The sequence below is a fragment of the Dryobates pubescens genome, chromosome 3 (genome assembly GCF_014839835.1).
Source record: "Dryobates pubescens isolate bDryPub1 chromosome 3, bDryPub1.pri, whole genome shotgun sequence".
Lineage (NCBI taxonomy): Eukaryota > Metazoa > Chordata > Aves > Piciformes > Picidae > Dryobates > Dryobates pubescens.
This window is the reverse complement of record NC_071614.1, coordinates 41,039,048-41,064,161: the sequence shown is the minus strand read 5'-3', so window position 1 is coordinate 41,064,161 and position 25,114 is coordinate 41,039,048. Positions and strand designations below refer to the sequence as shown.

General features: G+C 40.8%; 1 protein-coding gene across 1 annotated transcript in view; it reads right to left on the bottom strand.

Moving 5' to 3' along the window:
- Positions 1 to 908: 908 nt before the first annotated feature.
- ACYP2 (acylphosphatase 2) overlaps positions 909 to 25,114 on the bottom strand; it is a 43,649-nt gene continuing 19,443 nt past the window's right edge. The window contains exon 4 of the mRNA XM_009902066.2: positions 909 to 1,278. Within this exon, the coding sequence (XP_009900368.1) occupies positions 1,164 to 1,278 (115 nt within the window). The 3' untranslated portion in view covers positions 909 to 1,163. The remainder of the gene's footprint in view (positions 1,279 to 25,114) is intronic.

Sequence of the window (25,114 nt, the reverse complement as noted above, 5' to 3'; positions counted from 1 at the left end):
CCATTAACCCTACTCTACCAAGTTCACCACTAAGCCACATCCCCAAGCACCACACCTACATGGCTTTTAAATACACTCCAGAGATGATGATTCAACCACCTCCCTGGGCAACATGTTCCAATGTCTGACAACCTTTTTGGTGCATTTTTTTTTCCTCATGTCCAGCCTAAACCTCTTCCTGTCTGTCTAATGACACATTTGTTTTCTGTCTTGTTCTACTATTGCTGCTCAAAATACAAACAAGGTGACTAGTCTGGAAATGCCTCTGAACAGATCTTCCACCAGGTAGCTTCAAGGAAAGGGTAAACTACTTCTATTCAGCAGGATACAATTTCCAGAGAGGATGTAACAGCTATTGAGCTACCACTATGCTTGAACTTTGCCATTTGAGCTGAATGAGAGTTATTGACAATGGTTTCAACAAAGGATGCTTGTGTGTAATCACAGAAGTGAAGTGCAGTTTGAACTGTAACAATTTATAAATAACTCCTGCAAATCCTAGGAAGGATATTTTACAGGTTAATGTAAAGAGGCCCAGAGAAAATAAATTTAGTAGTCAGTAGAAATACCTTTCTAGGTTCACCTTGCTCTGTGCAGACAAAAAAGCGCAATGCCAGAGTTATGAAGTATCCTTTCCTGAAATTAAACCTGCAAATGTGGTTAGATAATCTTAGTTTGAGGCAACACACATCTATTTGAAATTACCATTGTATCTTAACCAATTACCACAAGTAACACAATACAAAGTTGCTAGTGGTATAGTTCTGTAGTTGAGTATTTCTGGTGAAACTACAAACAGTAGAACACGAATTTATTACTTTATATGTAAAACATGAATCACAGTGTAAAGACTAGGCTCCACATGGTCATATATAAGACATTGCACTGTGCACAGATAATCACTGACACTTTTAACCATTTATTTGGCTTTCAAGATGCAATATATTAGATATTGGCATTTTAGATACTAGATGTTGACATTCACGTTGTAAAAAAACATCAAACACAGCAACTAAGAATTCTTACTTTGTGTGAACAGGGATCATTTATATTTTTCTCTAATACAGAAAGCATCCAAATGCTCTTGTGCCATTTTATTGAGGCACACAAGAAAACATGCACCAAAAACTTTTTAGTTTAGTTCTTAGTGATACTTTCTTCTTTTAGTATCTAGTACTAAATCCGGTGAAATCAAGCTTTGGAATCTCCTTTTCATTGGAAAAATTCGTTCGATCTATGCGAGAACTTGGGCTTCCAACTTTACTCAGCCATGACTTCCTGCAAGAAAAAGAAGAGAGTGTTAGAATAAAAAGAACTGCACATGTTTGATTTATTCTTCTGCTATCTTTTCCTTTTTTTAAAGAGCTGCAAGCAGCAGTCTTTAAATAAGGAGACTCCCCTTTCTCCTTTAAAAAGAAAACAAACTATACAAAAGGTACTGGTATCTCAAAAAGTATTTCACAATATTGCATACATGTGACTAGCCCAGAGTAGATTTACTGTAATGGCTGTCAATAGGTCCATGTCCCACTGGAGGCCAGTGACAAGTGGAGTCCCTCAGGGATCAGTCCTGGGACCAGTCTTGTTCAACATCTTTGTGGGTGCCATGGACAGTGGCATTGAGTGCATCCTCAGCAAGTCTGCTGATGACACCAAGCTGTGTGGTGCAGCAGACATGCTGGAGGGAAGGGATGCCATCCAGAGGGACCTTGACAGGCTGGAGAGGTGGGCACAAGCCAATCTCATGAGGTACAACAAGACCAAGTGCAGGGTCCTGCATCTGGGTCAAGGCAATCCCAGGCACAAATACAGACTGAGCAGTGACTGGCTGGAAAGCAGCCCTGAGGAGACTTGGGGGTGCTGGTGGACAAGAAGCTCAACATGAGCTCTCAATGTGCACTTGCAGCCTGGAAAGCCATTCAGATCCTGGGCTGCATCAAGAGAAGTGTGGCCAGCAGGTCAAGGGAGGTGATTCTCCCCCTCTACTCAGCTCTGGTGAGACCCCACCTGGAGTACTGCATCCAGTTCTGGAGCCCCTATTACAAGCTCCGAGGTGACCTTATTGTGGCCTTCCAGTATCTGAAGGGAGCCTACAAGAAGGCTCGGGAGGGACTTCTTAGGATATCAGGTAGTGATAGGACTAGGGGGAATGGAATGAAGCTGGAGGTGGGGAGATTCAGACTGGACATGAGGAGGAAGTTCTTCACAGTGAGAGTCGTGAAGCCCTGGAATGGGTTGTCCAGGGAGGTGGTTGAGGCCCCATCCCTGGAGGTGTTTAAGACCAGGCTGGATGAGGCTCTGGCCAGCCTGATCTAGTGTGAAGTGTCCCTGCCCATGGCAGAGAGAACTAGATGATGCTTGTGGTCCCTTCCAACCCTGACTGATTCTATGATTCTAATAACCCCTTTTAAGTCCTTACAAACAGCATTTAAACAAGGGTATATTAATGTTGCAGATTCAACACAAGGCCTTAAATCCCATTCATAATTTAACAATGTTATGAAAAAAGAATTCTAACAGTCAGTTTACCCTTTTCTGACAGCTAAATTATTGGAAGCTGAATTGAAGATTATTAAGTTCAGAACCAGCAAAGAGACAAAGCAAACAAAAATCAAAATAATGTCAAGGCAATACTCAATAGTACTAAATACTGAATTTTATAAAAGCATTCTTAAGTAGGGATCTTGCAGGTATTTGCATTATGATCAAATCTCTAATTACACTGGGGCTTTCTTCCCTTCTTCCACAGCACACTATAAAACTGTACAGAACACAAATTACTGCCAGTTAATTGAGCCTGGAGACTGACAGTGCTCCTGCACACAGCCACTGTATGCCACACCACCCTCCCACCCACCCCCCCCCGCAGTAATTTGCTGATTCACACCAGCAATACACTATCAAGTGATAAAAGGAGGTGCACAAACACTTGAATTGCACCAGATGATGCTGCATACAGAGACATAAGCTGGGCCAACTTGATCCCTAGGGCTCATCCCTAGCATGGACAGTTCCAAACCTGCACTGAAGATCTACACAACTGACCTGCTCTTAAAACTCCACTACAATCTCTTGAATATGAAGAAATACACATCCTTAATACTATATTAAGAAAGTAGGTACAGCCTACTACTCATGTATTTTTAAATATAAACTTAGGAGTGTGTTGGTAGATTATAGACTCACAATGATAGAGCTCCATGAGCTCTTTCTCATCTGACCCTAAAACAGAGGTTCTAAATGGAAAGAAAACACAAAGCAGATATGAGTATCTCATACTCAAAAGTGTGATGAGCACTAGTTTAGTATACAGAAATTAAAAATTAAATACTTCTGTCAGATGTTTACATATCTTCACATCTCTCCTTCGCTTCAGGTTGTGAACGACCTCCCTTAGTGTTTGCTTTGAATGTTAAAGACTTTCTGGTAAGAAGTATAACAGAGGGACAGCACATAACACACGAAGATCAGGAGAACCCGACTTTCTGCTCTGTGCTGAAGACCCAAAGACAGACCAGATATTTCAACAGATTCAAAAAAGCCTAGTAATAGCCCAGTCCATTTTGCCCCTTATTATGAAGAATCTGAAAAGCCTCTTTAACAAAAACATCTAATATAGTTGGGTGTCCTTGAGTGAAGAAAAAAAGAGAACATCTTAAAATAATATGTACTATTTTTAGAAGACCAAGCAAAGAGATTTTTCTTTTTTCTCATTTTATAGGTGAGTCTGCCCTGGACAAAGACAAAAGAAATATGTTCCTTGGCCAGCCTTCACAACTGAACATAAGTCCACAATTCGTCCATGGCTGCTTCCAATTCTTAAGTTCCACTGCATGAAGAAGGTGACTGCAAAACGCACAGAGCAAACTTTATTCATTGCTAGCTCCATATACTCTCACATGAATAAGAATAAAGCACAATTTATGAAAATATGATTAAAATAATCTAGCTCCATGGAAACTCTTGATAGGATGAATGTATTTTATTCCTTATTTAATGCAGGAGGTAGGCAAGTGTTACAGAACTCCTCCCTACCTATGATTTGCATGACTATAGGGGCTAAGCTCTTCATTGAGACAATAATACTCTGCAACAGGACTGTCTTCATTGATCTTTCCTCACTTTGCTCAACTGGCAGAACATTCCAAGGAAGCACATTTTTAACAAGCTAAGAAAGCAGGACATCAGTATTTGCTAAAAATACTACATCTCATAGTTGTTCCTCATTTACCTACAAAGTAGAAGATGCTGTCCAATATCTTTGGAAAAGGTGTACTTTCAAAGGATTTTACTTTTAATTAGTATCCAAATCAACTGGCCTGAAAAGGTTCTGTATCCTCCTCTTGCTTCAGCTTTTTTGATTTTCTTTCACATGTGCCATGGATTTCTGATCACCCAATGTGTGCAAGAGATTACCTACAATTACTAGCACTTGGACTAGCTTGTCATTTATAGCATCCATTTTAAAATTCAGTGCTGCTACCCACTTCTTTTCAGGATTGAGAACAGCCTTCACTTCACATGTCACATAAGGTACACCCAAATCAAATAAGGATATTACTTTAGTCTGTGACAGGACAGTTACAGAGCTTACTCCTCAAATCTAAAAAATCTGTTTCTAAAGCTGCACTACTTCAGTGAGTCTGGAACAAGAGTTAATCTCCAAATAGCCATTTCCTACCATGATTTATTTCTCAAGTACTGCATGTCCCTGTAACCTCTGCCCTATTCACCCCAACTGCCACACCTGCTCCCCAAAACACCCCAAACCAAACCAAAACAGCATCCCCAAACACATCCAATGTTCCAACCATCACAGCTGATACCGCTTGGAGCACTTCCTCAGTCTGCCTGAAACAGCTTCCCTGACAAATTTACCTACCCACTCTATTTTCATGTTCATGGTGGCTTACTCATAGGAGTTAAAATAACTGGATTCATCATTCTTTTCCTATCATTTCATTAACTAAAATGAACCTTTCTAGGTGATGCTGGACTGTTACCTAGGCAACTAGGCTCATTCCATTCAACATGTTACTGGAAAATGGCATCTGAAGACCTGTGTTTGCGTTGTCCCAATTTAGATCCTCACAGAACTTTCCTGGCTGTGTACAGTATTCCAAGCAGGCATCTCACAAGTGAGCTACATGTGCCTAGCCGTTCATTTTTCAGAATGAGGCCTGACTATAACCTAGAGAGATTATCTGGAAGTGTTATTTAAGGAACCTTGCATCTGCAATACATGATACCTACACTACCCTAAAAAAAAGGCCATACTTTGAACACCACAAACTAAACTGAAAGTTTAGGAGTACATTTGTTTCTCTTCACCTTAACCACAGTGTCACATCAGAACAAGAGACATAAGTGCTTTTAGTTAGAGGGAGATAAAATAAAGGTACTGGCTTGTTTACACTTTATTTCCCTCTGTTTGGCATAAAATAATGGAGAGAATGTTGCTTTTGAAGACTGTATTTATGTCTGGACAGCATATGGACTAGGATTGCAAAGATTTACAAAATACCTCTAAAATAATGTTATATTCTGAAACAGTCCTGTCAGGTTCTCATAAATCCTGGTATTTACATGTTTGCAGAGGAAATACAGATTTTTTTTTTCCATTGCTGTCTGTTTTTCTCCATGATTGTAAGGGCTAGGAATATTTTACTTAAAATTTGAAACTCACATCTAGATAAAGCCTCCAGTAGCCTGTATAGTAAAGACATCTCACAGCTTACTGTAGAGCCATTTCATTGTGCCTGCACTTTTTTTCCTGCTACCAGAAGCTAGTAGTAAAAAAGGGGTCTTGAAAGCAAATTTATAGGGTTTAATGCTGCAGAGAAAACTAGCAGAAAGGATAAAACTCTTGGTAACCGAAGTGTTTGAAAACAATTTGGCTTGACGTGATTTGAGTCACTGTGGCATAAACCCCCGCATTTAGCATTTCTACTTTAGCAAGACCTTAGCAGGTTAGAGAGAACAGGTTCTGGAGAAAACACATGAGAGAGCCTTGAGAGAATCCTGGGAAGAATGACCAGTATTTCAGTGCAGAGTAAGGTCAAGAGGACTCAAGCAATACAAACAGTCATATTTCTCCTAATGGCCTTCATCTGATTCTAGTTTTGGTTTGGGGTTTTTTTCACTCTCAAAACTAGGCTTCAGCTTGGGGTAAAAACCTGAAGCCATCTGACCCAAAAATCTGCTGCCACTGAAGGTCTGCTCAAGGGAACCCTGTGCTGCCATGGGAACTACTGAACCTCCTTGAGCAAAGGATTTTGGGGTTGAGACTGTTGTGCCTGCTGCCAGACACACCACCAAAACCACTGCCTGCAGAAGTCCACACTGGGTCAGGATCAAATGTTTGCACCTAATTACATGTCTGTGCTGTTTGCATACTCATACATGCTAAAAAGAAGCAGAGAGCAGTAGAGGGAGAACAAGGCAAAGCACAAGGGAGGTGAATTTTAGCACATTTATTATGACTCCATGCCAGGCCACCAAATCAGCTCCAAGTAACATATTACTTCAGAGCATTAAACCAAAAAAGAGAAATCCAGCCACAGTCTGAGGATACAGGCCATGAAGTGAATGGGCTAGAAGTGAAGCAACCTATTCAGAATAGAGATGGAGCCTGTGGATGTGGGTAAACCTGCACTGCTGCTGCCTGCTCACTAGCTGATCTGGGCATCCTGGTAACAGAAATTTTTTAGCCTGTTGGATATTTAGCAGAAGTTGTGGAAGAGTTACAGAAAAAGGAGAAAGAGATACTTAATCAAAGCTAGCATTTACTTTGTATTTATAAACACACTGTCAGATGAACATTAATTTGTTTGTATGCCTTTCTTTCTGTCAAACCCTGCTGCACTGAAGGCCAGCTTTTCTGTAAGAATACATGATGAGATTTCTTTGAGGGACTATTCAAAGTAATGTCAACAGGAAGGGTGCATTAGCAGAATGTGATACATTCAAGATTTGTGTGACACAATCTCAAATAAGCATTTCAGTGTCACTTCTCTATTTAGGAGGAGAGGCTGAGGGACTTGGGGTTGCTTAGCCTGAAGAAGAGAAGGTTCAGAGAAGATCTTCTTGCTGTCTACAATTACCTGAAGGGAGGTTGTAGCCAGGTGGGGGTTGGTCTCTTCTCCCAGGCAACCAGCACCAGAACAAGAGGACACAGTCTCAAGCTGTGCCAGGGGAGGCTTAGGCTGGATGTTAGGAAGTTCTTCATAGAAAGAGTGATTGGCCATTGGAATGCCTGCCCAGGGAGGTGGTAGAGTTGCCATCACTGGAGGCGTTTAGGAAGAGACTGGATGAGGCGCTTGGTGCCATGGTTTAGTTGATTAGGTAGTGTTGGATGATAGGTTGGACTTGATGATGTTGGAGGTCTTTTCTAACCTGGTTAATTCCATTCTATTCTATTCTATTTAGAAGCCTGAGAAAAACTACTTGCATGTTAATCACTTATTGTATATGTAACTGGCAAGAATTTAATGTAAATATGGTAATAACTATTTTGCATTAGCACAGCATTTGACTCTATGTCCCTCAAATTTACATTGTTATTCATATCTAATCTGTGTTAAATATCTTCAACCCCTAAAGAGGAGGAAATACCCCAGAATGAACAAAACAGTCTGAAGTTGTTATTGTTCTTTTTCTAGTATACAATGCAAAGATCTGTTGTAGATTTTCCTGTTAATACTAGTTTTGGTAAACTTCAAGTAGAATTTAGTTTACTTAAACATGGGATTGTAAGAAGTGTATTTTTATTAAAAAGTTATCAGAATGTCTTTTTGTTTAAACCAGGCTAGGCAAATCCCATTTAGCTTCTTCCATACATCAGGGGAAAAAAACTAAGCAATGTTGCAGAAACTTGTTCCCACAAAGAAAAAAGTAAATGAGAAGTAAATCCAAATTCAGCCATTTCAGTAACTCAAAAGAGCTTTGATCTCCACACCGACCTACAGAATGTACAAGACAAAAGAGGATTTCCTGCCAAGCTCGAGTCCCATCTTCCCAAAGCAGTAAACACACCAGAGAGCCAGAAACAGCAAAAAAAGCCTATTGTATTTTAACTTGTAACATGTCTGTCCCTACAGGGTAGAGTTGGCTCATGAGGCAGACTAGGAATTTTGGCTAACCCCCCGCTCCACTGCACAGAATGCAACTGAAAATTATTTCTCATTCCACATCTATTATATCTAAGGCCACAGGAGGCTTAAATGAGGAGGAACTGTTGCTGATCATGTACCAATTCAGGCTTCTGGAAAATAAAAGCTTGTTATAATGTTTAGAAACTGATTAGCACCCATCACCCACAAACTGTATTTAAAACAAATGGCTGTATTATAGACCTGAACAAAGAGTACAATACTATTGCCTCTGACCACCAACTCCACACCTAAAACCATCAGTTAAACCCATACCTTGGCCATTTAAAGCAATCCTACTGGAAGACCATAAAGAATCATCATGCTTTGACCAATCCAGTTCTACTTGAAATCTCTTTCTTTATACAGCCTGGTAAAAATAAAGCAGCCTCTACAGTAAAGGGAATGAGTTATGGCCATTTAGTTGGAGAATTAATTTCAAACTAACACACATCCAGAGTCCAGAAAAGGATTTGAAGAAAGAAAACTGCAGATGGCAAACGCAATCAAGAATCTGAAAGACAACACACTTATGTTCCCTGATGATGAGGTTCAGCAAGGGAGGACCAACCCCACATGACCATTCTCCCTTTGTTTGTGTAATTCTCAAAAGATAGATTTACACAGGGAAATACAGATTAATTGATTATGCAAGAACTAGAAAAATGCCTGACCAAAACACAGTGAATTCCTTCAAGTATCACTAGAACTCTTGCAATTTCCTTTAAAAGCCTCCTTTATTTTACAAGTACTTCAGACAGCTGGAAGACTTGCCAAGAGCTGCAAGCTGGCCATTTCCAATTAAATAACAACAAAAAAAAGAGAGAGAGAGAGAAAAAAAAAGAAGTGTTCTTAAAAGGGAATCATCACCATTTAAAAAGTATTACATTACACAGCACTGAGCAAACCTTACTGAAAATAAGATACATTCCCCGTGTTGCAGTGAGTATGCACAAAGTTCCCTTTCCTTAGATTTGCACTAGAGGTTGGTTCATTTCAAAGCATGCAAGAATGACTGTTACTATCAACATACCATATGCAAGCACTGACACCTGAGCACAGATTAGGTAGCTGGCTGTCCAGCTGCTCCCCATGCTGAAGTGCATATACATATGATGTCATATGTACAAAACATCTGTCAGCCAATTTCTACAGCAAAAACAAACCCATCCCTCAGATTGCCACAAAAATCTCACCCCAAAAAATTTCAAGTCAAAATACTTTGGATACATTGACATTTTATGCACATTTTCTTCTTACTGTTAGGCCAGCTGACTAAAATTGGTAATGCCAGTTGTCCAGAAAATGATCAAGTAGATTACACTAGCTAATAGTCTGGTTAAATTCCATACTATGAGAAAATTTGGAATTTCTCAAGACTTACTTACATAATGCTGTAATATTGTGTGTGTTATAAATGCAGCTATAATGGGGAGGAAGCAACAGATTAACATAAGGATATCTTACAGTGATTACAGTCTTTATTTGACAGGAGCTACTAGTGGTTTTCTGGAACACCAGAACCTGCTCCTCAGGTGAATCCAGCATGGCATATTTACAGGAAAAGTAATATCATACCCATGGTACAATACTCACTGGAAATAAACTGAGCCAGGCCAACTCAGCATAATCATACCTACTATTAATCTTGTCTATTATCTTGTACTCTGAAAATCTCTTGTAACTGATCTGTGCTCCTGGCTAATGCTGATGTAACCATGCTATTTTGAGTTAGTCTCTCTATTTCCAGTACTTCAGTGCCATTTACGAAAGCTTTTCCGTCCTTGATGCTGCAGAACCATTCCAGTGGAATGGAAGACCTGTGAGACTGGCCACAGTACAGGGAGAAGCCTCTGCCTCCCCACTGAGTTTTCTACCTACCTGTAGTATCTCATAGCAACGAACTGGAACTAATTACTGCTATGAATGCTGCTTGCAGAATACAGAAGTGACACTGAAGCTTCTAGTCTGAGAGCAAGTACTAGTAGTTGGAACAAGGTAATTTCCTTCCACATGGTGTTAACCTCTTCCAGTGTGTTAGAGCTCCAGTTTTCTGGCAGACCTACTCTGCCTCTTCTGAAAAAAGTCTGGTACCTCTTTGGATGCCACTAAAATAACTCATTGGTCTAACAACTTGACCAAGGTAAATGTATGAAACTTGCCAATATACTTCGTCATCTCTGCCATCCTGATCCTGGTTGGCTTCCAAAACCAGGGTAACCTCTTCTCAATGGCTATGAAAGTTTCCAAAGGGCAGGAAGACCTGGCTGCTGGACTGGAGCCCTGTCGGCCATCTCTAAGCTACTGCACACTGGCACCCTCCACCTTCAATGCCTTCACTGACTGCAGCATGTCCCAGCTTGAACTCAAACTGTGGTTTGAAAGCTTTTCTTTTTTTCCTAGTCAAGCATTTTTTTAATTAGTGTCTGTGTAAGATGAACTTCACCCTTGTTGGAAATATTCAAACACGTTATTTCTACCATGAAGATCTTGAGTAAACCAAAAGTAACTCTCAAGGGTAAGCTACCTGATTTCCTACAGGTCTACAGTAGTCAAATTAGCTTTTTAACATCTCTAATAGTTAGATTTTATACTTTCTATTAATATTATGAAAAGCTTGATTAAAAAAAAAAAAAAGCACAGGAAAAAAAAAAAAAGACCTATTCATGTGAGCTGCAACAGTGCTGCAAGGACACAAATGGTAAAGCCCATTCCCATGGTCTATAAACTGTCATTATGAATATACTCACTTAGAAATAAACACACTTAACATCAAAGCTCCAAGCAATTTAAGGAGCTATCAGAGCATGAACACATTTTGGTTCAATGCTTCTTTGCAATTAAAAATTGTTATTTTAAAGAAGGCTGTTAATATTTAATGAAATAAGATCTGATAGATGCTCTTTGCTATTCAGCAGTTACAGCGTGGTGCTACATCACATTTTGATTACAACTGATTTTCAGACTATTTCTCTGAAGAAATTTCCTGGGTTTTTTGCAACAGCAATAAAACCAAACCAGACCAAACAAAAACCCCAAACTCCGCCCAACTCCAAACTCTTTCTAAAAATAAATAAATCTTTCTTCCTACAAAAATAAAGCCAAACTCTAAATCCTAAACTATCACCTTCTCAAGGTAACTAGGGTACATGGTACTTAAAATTACCGCTTATAGGAAGCAAACCAGCAGATTCACTGAGTATCTTTTTTTTTTATTGTTACATGGATAATAGTTTTGATCCTTCCTTCTAAGCTTTCTATTAGTTTTGGACATCTTTCTGCTGACTCACTATTTATCCTTTATCAATATATTTTACTCTTTTGTTATTGAGACTTCAAAAAAACAGGATAAAAAGCTGAATTCTACTGAAGACAGCACCTTACTTTCACTCAGGTTAACACTTCCAGTGAGGACAGTGAGATACGAGTTGGCCTCTGGTTTTACAAAATTTAAACAAAGATCTGCAACTACTTAGAAGACATGAGCACCTAAAAAAAGGCCTAAGCCAAGGAAACAATCTTTGGAAAATGATTGGTCCATACTATTTTCAAGGTATTCCTTCGAAACTGGCATTGCTACTTATTAAAGAGTATCTCATTTGTACAATGATAATTTCAATATCACTTCCCTAACTCATTAAATGTGCAGTGAGCTGGGTGATATTCTCCACTGCAACAAATTCCCATTAAAAAACCAAAAACAAAAAAACCCCAATCCCCTTTCTAGGATAAGATCCTATTCCTTGGACACGAGTAACACCTAGCTACATCTGAGCTTCTCATACTATTTTGTAGTCCAAATAAACCTGTTTGGTTTTCTTTTAATTGTTTAAAAACTGTTTTAGAACAACTGTGGGCAATGAATTAAGACTGAAACAGGCTGCCCAGGGAAGTGGTTGAATTGCCATCCATGCATGCAACTAAAAGCTGCCTGGATATGGTGCAGTAGTGGTCTTGACTCAGCTAGATAACGGTTGGACTTGATGATCATAGAGGTCTTTTCCAACCATGGTGGTTCTGTGAACATGTGCTTTAATAATAAAAAACTAGGCCATTTTCCAAATGAACAGCAAGACCTCAGTAAAATCATCTCTGTTTTTTAATGTATATAATTGAGCATATTAACTACCAGATTTTCAAGATCACTGCTGAGGCAATGCACCTTATCTCCTGTCTTTCACAAAAGCAGATTGTAACGGCGGAGTGGTACGTTGTTATTTTTAACATGCAAGTTTTGATATTTTGTGATATGCTTAGTAAGAACAGAATTACTGGCAAATTATAAACATGTTCCTAAACTCATAACTCCTCACATTTTCTCCTCTTTCCCTCCAGCTTAAGGGGCTGTCAGAAAATATCAAACATGTCATTTTTCCCCTGTAATTTATGTAATTTATTTCTTTCCCTTCCCCCTTCTTTGAAGTTTTCTTCTCCCTGGACACTTCAAGCAGGTAGATGTTTCTGAACACCTATACTGTAGCCTGCTGCAGGGACCATGTAGATTTTTGTAATGTGAATTAAGAATTATTTTAAATAAAAATATATCTTAGAGAGCCAGTAATTTGACTGGCAGATTTATGTACAAATATTTCATTCATTTTATGCCTGACACATCTAGCTTTTGCAGCTAAATTGCCAGTGTCTCATCAATGCAAGAAAGGATGAGTACTGAATACTAGCAGGCTATTCAACTGACCACTTGCAAACAAATTTTCTTTTCCATTACAAAGTTTGCATGCACCCCCCAGAAAAGGCCTTCCAACAGAATTCATGGAACTGGGATAATTTGTTGGCATAGTCACAGACGCTCAGCTGCATGATGTCTTTCCTGTAGGGGTCACAGGGTAGTGATCACCTGCATGAAGGTTTGATTAACTACACAGGTGCTAACTTGCACATTACGAAGGGATTCAGGACTACAGTCCAAAGTTACTATTTTAAGAAGGAGAAGAAATTGGCGAGGTATTTAAAATGGTTCATTCCAAAGAAGCCATTTCAAACATAAACTTTTGAGTTACTTGATGCCGTGTCAAAGATTTCCAAGGGCAGAGAGAAGAAATGCTGGTGTTGAAGATTGGCAGGTTTCCTAGAACAAAACCTCTTGAAAGGCACATGCTCGCACTCCTTGAATTTTCTCATGAAGGTCATTTATAAGTGTTTAGAGAATAAAAGATGCTCTTTTTTAGCAACACCAAGACCTTAAAAGCAAACTAACCAACCTAATAAACCAGGATGAAGAGCTATGCAAGCCTACAGACAGTGGCAACATATGATTAGGGGGAGCTGTTTGAAGTAGCAATTTTGCAAAATTATTGTCAGAACAGTTCCTGTCATCATGCACTTTATGAAAATGAGAGTATTCTCCAGCTTCCTTATTGTCCAGACAAAATATCCCAAACACTATACAAAGTACCAAAAGCTGTAATGAATTCAGGATATAGAATAGAATAAAGCAGGTTGAAAGAGACCTTTGAGTGCAACACATTATCCAACACCATCTAATCAACTAAAGAATGGCACCAAGCATCCATCAAGTCTCCTCCTAAACACCTCCAGTGATGGTGACTCCACCACCTCCCTGGGCAGCCCATTCCAACAGCCAATCACTCCCTCTATGAAGAATTTCTTCCTAACATCCAGCCTAAACCTCCCCTGGCACAGCTTGAGACTGTGTCCTCTTGTTCTGGTGCTGGTTGCCTGGAAAAAGAGACCATCTTCCACCTGGCTACAACCTCCCTTCAGGTAGTTGTAGACAGCAAGAAGGTCTCTCCTGAGCCTCCTCTTCTCCAGGCTAAGCAACCCCAGGTCCCTCAGCCTCTCCTCATAGACCTTGTGCTCAAGATGTCTCACCAGCCTTGTTGCCCTTCTCTGGACACATTCCAGCAAGTCAACATCTTTCCTAAACTGAGGGGCCCACAACTGGACACAGGACTCAAGGTGTGGCCTAACCAGTGCGGTGTACAGGGGCAGAATGACCTCCCTGCTCCTGCTGGCCGCACTATTCCTGACGCAGGCCAGGATGCCACTGGCCTTCTTGGCCACCTGGGCACACTGCTGGCTCATGTTCAGCCTACTCTCAACCAGTACCCCCCCAGGTCCCTTTCTGCCTGGCTGCTCTCCAGCCACTCTGACCCCAGCCTGTAGTACTGTATGGGGTTGTTGTGGCCAGTGTGTAGAACCCAGCACTTAGATGTGCTAAATCTCACGCCGTTGGACTCTGCCCATCTGTCCAGCCTGTCAAGGTCCCTCTGCAGAGCTCTCCTACCCTGTAACAGATCCACACCTGCCCCCAGCTTGGTGTCATCTGCAAATTTACTGATGACAGACTCAATCCCCTCATCCAGGTAATCAATAAAGATATTGAACAGGATGGGGCCCAGCACTGATCTCTGGGGTACACCACTAACTAGCGACTGGCTGCCAGATGGATGTGGCACCATTCACCATCACTCTCTGGGGTTGGCCCTCCAGACAGTTCCTAACCCAGCACAAAGTGCTGCTGTCCAAGCCACAGGCTGACAGCTTGGCCAGGAGTTTGCTGTGGGGGACAGTGCCAAAGACCTTGCTGAAGTCCAGGTAGTCTACATCCACAGCCTTCCCCACATCCACCAGGCGGGTCATCTGATCATAGAAGGAGATCAAGTTCGTGAGGCAGGACCTGAAACCATGCTGGCTGGGCCTGATCCCTTGGCCATCCTGCAAGTGCTGAGTGATTGCACTCAAGATGACCTGTTCCCTAATCTTGCCTGGCACTGAGGTCAGGCTGACAGGTCTGTAATTCCCTTGTCCAACCAGCCCTTCTTGTGGATGGGCACCACGTTGGTCAGCTTCCAGTCATCTAGGACCTCTCCAGTGTGCCAGGAGTGTTGAATACCTCACATGAAAAGGGTGGCTGGACTACAGATTAGTTACCAGATAAGGACACTAGAAGTCTTCAGGAATTCAAATGCCTATTCTGACATAACAGTAAGGCCTGGTTTTAAAAACATTTATGATTATATGACAGATTTCACTACTGAACAGAAATAAATGAGATCAGGTAGGAGCTCAGTGCACATCACTTCTTCTGCAAGTCATATTCCAGGGTCTCAAACTGGGTACCAAGCAAAACCCTAGGGCCTTGCCTGAATTACTTAACAGTCATCATGCTGAAAATCTATCTGTAGTGGGTTGAAATTTCCCATTACATTAACTAAGCACAACTGACTCAATCGGAAGCAAATGGAAGCTGTATTTACAAGCAAAAACTACACTCTACAATGGAATGCAATGATTATGTACAAAATATACAGTATTTACAATATTATACAGGTATTTACAATCAGAAAAGAGTACAGAAACCTGCCCTGATCAAAATGACCAAGGAAGCTGCTCCACTACCCCCCCAAAAACCTCCCAGACCCCCCTGTACCAAAAGAGAGAGCAGCTGGGAGAGAAGCAGCGTTAGCCTTATCCCAAGGTCAGCCAGAAGCGTTATCTTCACAGCAAAACAGCCAGACCAGAGAAGAAAAGAAGGAATGGGAATGGAAGTAAAATGTGTAAGATGTTTATAGAACACTTGCTTCTATACCAGACATTCTGTCCAATGAAATTCGCTTAGAATACTCTTTTGTTTTCCTTATATTTTTCTACTTCTCCGACGAAATCTGCAGCTTAATCTTAAAGGCATAGCCTAAAACTGCCACACTATTGAAGAAACTGAAATCTCTGCCTTTCAGAGCAGTGTTTGATGGTCTTGGTTAATCACTCTTGTCTTAGTCATTGGTAAGGCTGGTGAAAACAAAAGCTACAGAAATCTTTTTACTATGCAATGCCCACTGCCTCGTCTGAACAAGCTTTCACCACACACTAAACAATGTAGTGGTTCTATGAAAAATGCCATTTGTGATGGTGTAATGGAACCCTGCCTGGACAGGCACACACAGAACCACAATTAATTGAAGCTGAGCAAGCCTAAATAATGCTCAATTTCATCGTTTCTCCTAATCCTATAGGTTGCATCCTCACCACCAATACCCTGCTTCAATCTCTGAATATGCAATTCAGGAATAATTTCACCTCCATAATAACACTCTGCTACTCCAGCTGTCCTAGAGAATAAAACGCTATTATTTGTCTCTTTACTATTTATCACTCTTTTCCGGAGCAAAGCTGCTTTCAATGAAGGCAGCTGGCTGCGCCAGAGCACCCTCTGCAGGGGAAAAGCCTAATTGTGTGAAATTCTCACCCTGTGGAAATCAGCAAAGTTTTTCAGTGACAGAGTAGGAATTTCATCCTTTGTGCCTTTAGCAAGGTGGTGTGATTGCCATTTCCTTCAATGTATCACAGAAATACAGGACCTGCAAAAGAAAAATTTCATTTCTGACATCATACTGAACCTTTCTTCTGTATTTGGACAAATTAGCAGCTCAGTATTCTGAAATTTTTAATTAGAAAATATACATACAAATATGTCTGCAATAACACAGCTGCTAGCACTGTGTAAACAGAGGGCTAGATACTCCTGGTACTGAGAAGTCCATAGATGTCAAAATCTAGTCACCAAGGACTTCTGTCAGCAGTTCAGAGAGTGAGTATTGCAATGTTGATTGTAAGAACTAAACACATATGCCATAAACAATCTGGGACTCTGATGTTGACTCAGTTTTCATTGCAATGCAGGGAATTTAGTCACAAAGCTTCTATTAGAATTATGTACAACAGGTTTAATTTCCCTGTGTTTCTATGAAATTCTTTGCACACTGTGCAGTATCAATAAAGTAACAACACTGTTGAAAGTCAAGTTCCTCCGTTTAATGTGGTTCTCCTGTTCCTTGGTTACGTGACCAACACAGCAGTTCAAATCTAAGAGATTTAAGAGTCACTATGAAGGTGCCCATAAGTAAAAAACAAACAAAAAAAGTATCGCTACTCTTACTACAGAATAGCCTTTTCTCTTGCAGTGCAAAGCAGCAATACATTTTAATGTAATTAAACAGTAGGTCTGTTTTGGCTTTAAGCTTCATGCAGAATGTTACGTAGGCAAGACTGTATTTTTTGCTTTACTTGAACGGCAGAAACAAAAGTTCATAATTCAAGTGTTCACAATCTTTTTCTACTATGGCACACGTCATTCTGTTCTTTCATTCTCCTTTGCTTTAATGATAGAAACAACCTTCACTCCTTTATGCAGTTTGATTTCTTTATCCATACAGTCTGATATATTATGTACAAAGATACTTTTTCTTCTTTTTTTTTTTTTTTTAATTAACACACACACAGAGGCTCTACATTTCAGCTTTATAATTATTTTCACCCCATTTCTGCTTTAATTGTTGGACATTTTTCATGACTTAGCTTTCCAAAATGGGACGACAAAGCCCCAAAATTCATTAGTAGTGATGGGTCCATTTCTTATTTCAGCTGTTAATGTACCTAGAAGATCAAGCACTGTTATGAATCAGTTCAGTAAAGGGCTAACCACCTACTTAACGGTCTCCTATTCAGGATATTTACTTTTTAAAAGAATAAACCACAGAGCTTGATCCATTACAAATATATTCAAACAACTGGTAACCGTATCTCAATATAATTAACTCAAGGATTAAGTATATTAGTTTATGAAATCTAAATTTATCTTCTTAGACAAAGAGATAGAGTATGAAAAGGCAACACCCTTTGTGACTACAGCTGAGATTCAGAATATTTAATTAAATATTAATACCTACTGCTTTGCCTTGCTCTTACAGCAGCAGCAAAATGATAAAAGCAAAGCCAACAAGCCCTGCCCATCCAATCAAATTGTAATAAATGGTTGAAAACAAAACAAAACAAAACTTCTCAGACTTTTCTCCATACATTCAAACCTGAGTTACAGCACTGGGGCCACCCCATCTCTCCCCCTTCCCTGTGTCTGGAGGCAGAGGAAGATCACTCCAAATTGCCAGAGCAGATTCTTTCCAAACCCCATAGCACTAATGTGTCCTGAAAGGCTGGATGGCATCCAGTAACTGGATGACAGTTTCTTACCTTTCACAAAATGCAAAACTTTCATTTTATCAGGAAAAATGTCATGTGTTTTTCCCAGATATACAATTGATATACCTCTGGTCTGACCAGCAAATACCAACTAGGAAATGGACAAAACCTTGAAGCAACAGACCACTTGGAAGACCGCAACCCCTTTTTCTTTCCAATTAAGTTTTATATGGAAACAGTTTTATGCTGTTACTCACACAAACCAAGGCTACTTTGCCATGTACACATACTGCTGCAACAGCTCTAACCTACATTGTTGACCATTAGCTCCACAAGCAAGTTCCGACAGTCAAAAAATTACAGGTCCTTGTTAGTGCAAAGATGCAGCTAGAACAATGTTTCCTTAAAGTACTTAGGACAGAAAACTACTCATCAGCAAAAAGGACAGAAGAAAAACAGTAAGTTGCTTTAAGCAGAGTTAAATGTGACAAAGAGCAAGAAGCAAGTATGAACAGTAACCATATGCCTAACTGTGCGCACTTAAAGATGGAAGAACACATCACACCAGCACTCAGCTACACATCAGCACTCATATCCTCAGGTCTACACCATTATGCTCAAAAGGACCACAATCAGCATGAACTTCAGCAGAATTATCTATGGAGAATGAGGATATCACCTTAAACCTCCTGATGAGGTTACTTGGTTGCTGGGTAGTTTGCAGATGACAGGAATAAAGGTTGTACAATAAAATCTTACATCATGGGTAAAAGCTGAGAGAGAACATGTATGACAGAAGGTCAAGTGACAGATGGATATGAACAAGCCTTCGCTTTGATCCATATGCTCCAATGTGGAAGAGAAACGAAGACCTAAGTACGCTCTGAAACAGGGACATACATAATGGAATCGCTCATGTGCTTCTACAGAAATCACTTTGAAGGTTGCTCCAAAGTAACACATTCTTAGAACTGGGCATTTTTGTGTAAAATGTGACAATATCTTAATATCTGTTCTATGATGCTCTATGTAACATTCCAGTTGCACTCTTTTAACAAAATTCAGTTTTAAAGAAAATTCCAAGTCCCAAGTAACTTTTATTACTCTTCAGGGCACAGTGAATTCTGGAAGAGACTGTGTTTGCTCAGGAAACCAGAATAGTTCCCTCGTGGAAAAATTACAGTATCACAGTATCACAGCATAACTAAGGTTAGAAGAGACCCCAAGGATCATCAAGTCCAACCTGTCTCGACAGACCTCACGACTAGACCATGGCACCAAGTGCCACGTCCAATCTCCTCTTGAACACCTCCAGGGACGGCGACTCCACCACCTCCCTGGGCAGCCCATTCCAATGACGAATGACTCGCTCAGTGAAGAACTTTCTCCTCACTTCTTTCAGATAGTGAAACTGTTGCATGATAGATAGCAACTAGAGGATACTAATCACTCAGAAGAATCAAGAATTTATCAAAAGACTTTTTTAAAAAGGCAAATTATTTTCAATTATTACTTTATGTATTTTGCCACTTAATAGGTATTTCAGACAAACTTATGTTAAAATAATACATGTTCCATAGCAGTATCCAGGAAACATGGCCCAAAAAACTCTGTAATAGCCTTATGCAGGTCCCTGGCCAGGAACAGCAACTTGGTATGTAAAGCTGTCTCTCCACTGATATGAAATAATACAAAATAAGCAAAGCACAACTATGAAAGCCACATTCTACCATCACAATCCAGGAATCTCTAGTCAAAAACCCAGGACTTAAGTAAACCACCTAAAAATCCCAAACCATGCAATTTCAGTTTTACTGAAGTTCAAAAGTTTTGAGCTGTGAAGTAGAATTAAGCACCAAAAGAACCTTTTAGTGGTTTAGAACTGAAATCCTAAAATACTTCCCAAGAATGTTTCTGTACAATAGTTGAATCATAGAGTTTCAGTTGCACCTGAAAGTAGCAGGTATTGCTAGAAATACCTTCTTTATCTTAAAATTGCCATGGTGACATTCTCACTGCTCTTCCCAAGCATTCTGCATTTACATCTGGTTTTGGTTTCATCCTTGTAAGGTTGGTTTCAGAGCACTTGTAACACTCAATGTGGTGCCTCAGGAGTATTTGAAACATTCAGCTTTTAATTCTGAATTGTAAAGCAGCCAAGGCAGCACCAGCTGGACAGCATTACTGGTCCCTGAAAGCCCCTCCCCACCAAGACAGAGACCTTAAAGGATGCAGCCAGAGCTCTGTTACCTACTGCTACATAAATGCCTCTGCCTCTTCCCATCCTTTCACTCGCTCTGTTCTGTCATATGTAGCAGTTTGTTCCGATCTTTCTTGTTAGTGATGTATTTCATGGGATCTTGACTGCTCTTCATTATAACACATGATAATGAAAGATGTTGCCACTCAAGACTACATTCCACTCTGAATTTAAGTGTCATCGATCTTTTTATTCACAAAGTCCTATGTCCTCTCCAACCTTGCAGCGTTTCCACTGTGAGCTAAACAGGATTTCTGACCTTGTAAGAAAATGCATTAATAAACAAGTTATAGCTGATAGAGTTTTTTTTTTTACAAATTCACCTGTAATTAACTTCATGTTGTAAGTACCATTTCTTTGTACTAAGTTTTGAAGAATGCAGTAGTTAATACTATCAGTGAGGATGCAATTATAAAGCATATTAAAAGCACGTGAACTTTCTTAATGTATTCAGACATATAAAAAACATTAACTCTGATCCAAACAGGTAGGGACATGAAAAACCAACATAATCTCTCTTTAAGAATTTTACCTACATTGGTACATCACCACTAATACACCCAAATTGGAACAAGATTCCTGCATGATATTAAGAGCAGAACTGTTTGAATGCTTTAATGTGACAGAATTAAGAGTATAACAGAAAACATCTTCATGGTGGAAATTATGTGTTTGTATACTTCCAACTAGACTCAAGTTCGTCTTACACAGACATTAATTAAAACACATTTAAAACTTGAGCACAAGCCCTTGAGCACAAGCCCTGTGAGGAGAGGCTGAGGGAGCTGGGATTGTTTAGCCTGGAGAAGAGAAGGATCAGGGGTGACCTCATTGCCCTCTACAACTACCTGAAAGGTGGTTGTAGACAGGAAGGGGTTGGTCTCTTCTCCCAGGCAACCAGCACCAGAACAAGGGGACACAGTCTCAAGCTGTGCCAGGGGAGGTTTAGACTCGAGGTGAGGAAAAAGTTCTTCACTGAGCGAGTCGTTCGTCATTGGAATGGGCTGCCCAGGGAGGTGGTGGAGTCACCGTCCCTGGAGGTGTTCAAGAGGAGACTGGACATGGCACTTGGTGCCATGGTCTAGTCGTGAGGTCTGTTGGGACAGGTTGGACTTGATGATCCTTGGGGTCTCTTCCAACCTTAGTTATACTGTGATACTGTGAAAACAATGCTTGACTAGAAAAAAAATAGAAAGTTTTCAAATCACAGTTTGGGTTCAAGCTGGGACATGCTGCAGTCAGTAAAGGCAGTGAAGATGGAGAGTGCCAGTGTGCAATAGCTTAGAGACGGACAACAGGGCTCCAGTCCAGCAGCCAGATCTTCCTGCCCTGGAAAACCTCCACAGCCACTGACAAGAGATTACCCTGGTTTTGGAAGCCAACCAGGATCAGGACAACAGAGATGACAAGGTATATTGGCGAGAGTTTCATACGCAATCACATTTACTGTGGTCAAAAAAGTTACTCAAGTTGTTGGACCACTGAGTTACTTTAGTGCATCTAAACAGGTAGAATCATAGAATTGTTTTGAGTCCAATCATCAACATAACACCACTATAGGCATTAAACCACATCCCAAAGTGCCATGTCCACAGGTTTCTTCAACTCCTTCAGGAACAGTAACTCCACCATGCATGAGCACTCTTTCAGTAAAAAAATTTTTCCTCATACCCAATCTAAACCTCCCCTTGTGCAACTTGAGGCAATTTCCTCTCATCCTATCCCCACCTCACTCCAACCTCCTTTCAGGTAGTTGTAGAGAACAATGAGGTCTCCCCTCAGCCTCCTCTTCTCCAGACTAAACAATCCCAGTTCCCTCCACCTCTCCTCCTAAGATTTGTTCTCTAGACCTTTTGTCAGTTTTTTTGCCCTTCTCTGGGCAGACTCCAGCACCTCAATGTCTTTCTCGTAGTGAGGGGCCCAAAACTGAACAGTGCAGAGTACAGGAGCACGATCACTTCCTTAACTCTGATGATCACACAATGCTGTTTGCCTTCTTGGTCACCTGGGCACATGCTGGCTCATGTTCAGACGGCTCTCAACCAGCACCCCTAGGACCTTTTCTACCAGGTAACTTTCCAACCACTCTGCCCCAAGCCTGTAGTGTCGCATGGGGTTGGCACAGTCCAAGCGCAGGATCTGACTTTGTTGAACTTCATACAACTGACCTTGGCCCATCAATCCAGCCTGTCCAGATCTCTTTGCAGAACCTTCCTACTCTCAAGCACACCAATACTCCCACCTTAGTGTTACCTGCAAACTTACTTAGTGTGTGCTCAACTCCCTTGCCCAGATATTTAAGAGAACACAGCAATTCTCCATCGTTTCCCACTTTGTCCTTCGAGATTTTCTTCTAATAACACCAATAACAAGGAACTGCCTACTAAGGCACCACTGCAAACAAACACTTGGTTACCCTGAAACACTGACTCACATTAACTAGAAGGACTACAGATTTACTACTTTCAGTGCTCTGGCATTGCTGTTCCTTTTCTTCCCTAAAAAAGGCAGCATATATCACCTGCAAATACTAAGAAAATAAGCTGTTTCCGCCAAGTCCCCCATATCTGAAAGCACATGCTATGATTCTGAACAGGCAATGAACCAAGGCAAGGCAAATGTTTCCTGTAACAAGTACCATGATGCAGTCAGGGAAATATGCGCAGACAGACCCATGCATCAGCAGAGTACCACTGGAGGCACTCGAGCATCATAGTCCTACAGAAGCTATCCATTTCAAGGTAAATGTTTTGAAAGGTGCATTAGCTGGAAGAAAAAAAAAATAAAGCATTTTCATAAGTTCTATTTTCAAACCACAGGGTAACACAGATTTCTTATGCCTCTCTAAAGGGAGTCATGCTCCCAGTGACACAGTCCTCTTAGGAGAACACAAGTTTCCATGCAAGACTCCAACTAAAGCCATTAATGAGGAGCAACTTCCTTATGGTGAGGGTGACAGAACACTGGAACAGGCTGCCAAGAGAAGTTGTGGAGTCTCCTTCTCTGGAGACTTTCAAAACCTGCCTGGACGCATTCCTGTGTGGACTACTCCAGGTGATTCTGCTTTTGTCAGGGGTGTTGGACTCGATCTCTAGAGGTCCCTTCCAACCTCTAACATTCTGTGATTAATTCACCTTGTTACCTCCATTTGTGAGACTAGCTAAAGCACAGTCCAGAAGAGGAAAGCCAACAGCACAGCTTGGCTTCCTTAGGGGCACTGGTATCAGGGTAAAGGCATCAGGCAGGTCTCTAATGAGAAGGATTCTTCAGTGTTCCCCCTGCACAGGGCACAATGCTGTCCCACAAGCTCCATCTTCCCCTCCCACACAGCAATGTGACATATGAACTCCCTGGGCAAGGCAATCACTGGCATCTATTTTATCTACACAGTGCTTCAGGTCCAACTCCCATGTGTTCCATACCCTGGAATTTCCATATGTCTATAGCAGACATATCTGACATGCCTGACAACTAGAAAATTTGAACTGATTTCTTAAGTCTACATTAGATCACTCCCAACACAATCAAGCAAAATATTCAGCATTTCTCCAAATGTGTGGGGCTCAATATTCAGGCTGTCAGTATTCTATATGGGGATAACAGGAACATCTCTTAGTATTATTGTCTGGCTTGCTTTTTTAGCTAAGTTGAATGGATTGTTAGCCTAAATTCACCAAATTATTGTGACTACAATCAGGGAAAAGATCAGTTTTCAGAAGATGAAAACAACATACAGTTCTAATAAAAGACTAAAGGTCTGAGGTTTTTAATACTCATCTCTGGGTCTGCAAGTCCTGAGAAATCTGCTGCGTGTTCCCATGAGCATGGCAGAGATAAAACCTGCCTTCTGGCTTTGGTCCTACACTGAAATGCTTTAAAGGAATAATGAAGGCAGCATCACATTTCATAAGAGACTTCCTGAGTGCCTGATGAGCTGACCTTGTTTACAAATACTCACTGAAAAGATTAATTGCTCGTATGTCCCACTCCACATTGCTATGGCTCAGAATTTTTTGCCTATACTGTCCATATGGACATGAGACAGAAAGGATATTTCTATGTAATTAACCAATTAATTATTACTCATACTATCATTTAACAAAAAAATTCCAGATGGCATACACAGCAATCTCTTCTATTGTGCAAGAACTACAACAAGCATTTATTTTCTTATTGATAGCTGTGCTGGGTTACACCCATCCTGGGGGGGAAGGGCTGCAAGAGCCCTGCTTCCCCCAGGGGACCGAGAAACCTGATCTAGGAGGACTTGGCTTCCCCTCCCAGGAGGAGGGGTCCCTGGGGACTAAGTTGGTCTGTTCCACTCCCCCTCCAGCAAGACCATAGAAGGGAGGCCGTTGCAGCAACCTCTTTCTTTGCTCCTGCCTCACCTTTTCGAAAGGACCCACAGTTGCTGCTAGCCTCCTGGTTCTGCCATGTGATCAGGCCTGATCTTCTCCCTGCCTCATCCATGCTTCTCTAAAGGACTGAAATCCATACATCAAGGGAGATACAAGGCCATCCATATTTGGTTTTGCATATTCTCCTATTCATCCTTATTCCTTAACCCTTGTAAACCCTCCCTGTTACTACTATATATATTTGTTAAAAAATTTACTACTCCTACTTCCAAACTGACTCCAGATTATCTTTTGGTATCTCCAGTCTTTTCAGGGGCAGGGGGAGGATTTCTTGGTTTCCTGCTACCATCTGAGCTCTTAAACTCCAGTTAAGGCTCAAACCACTACAA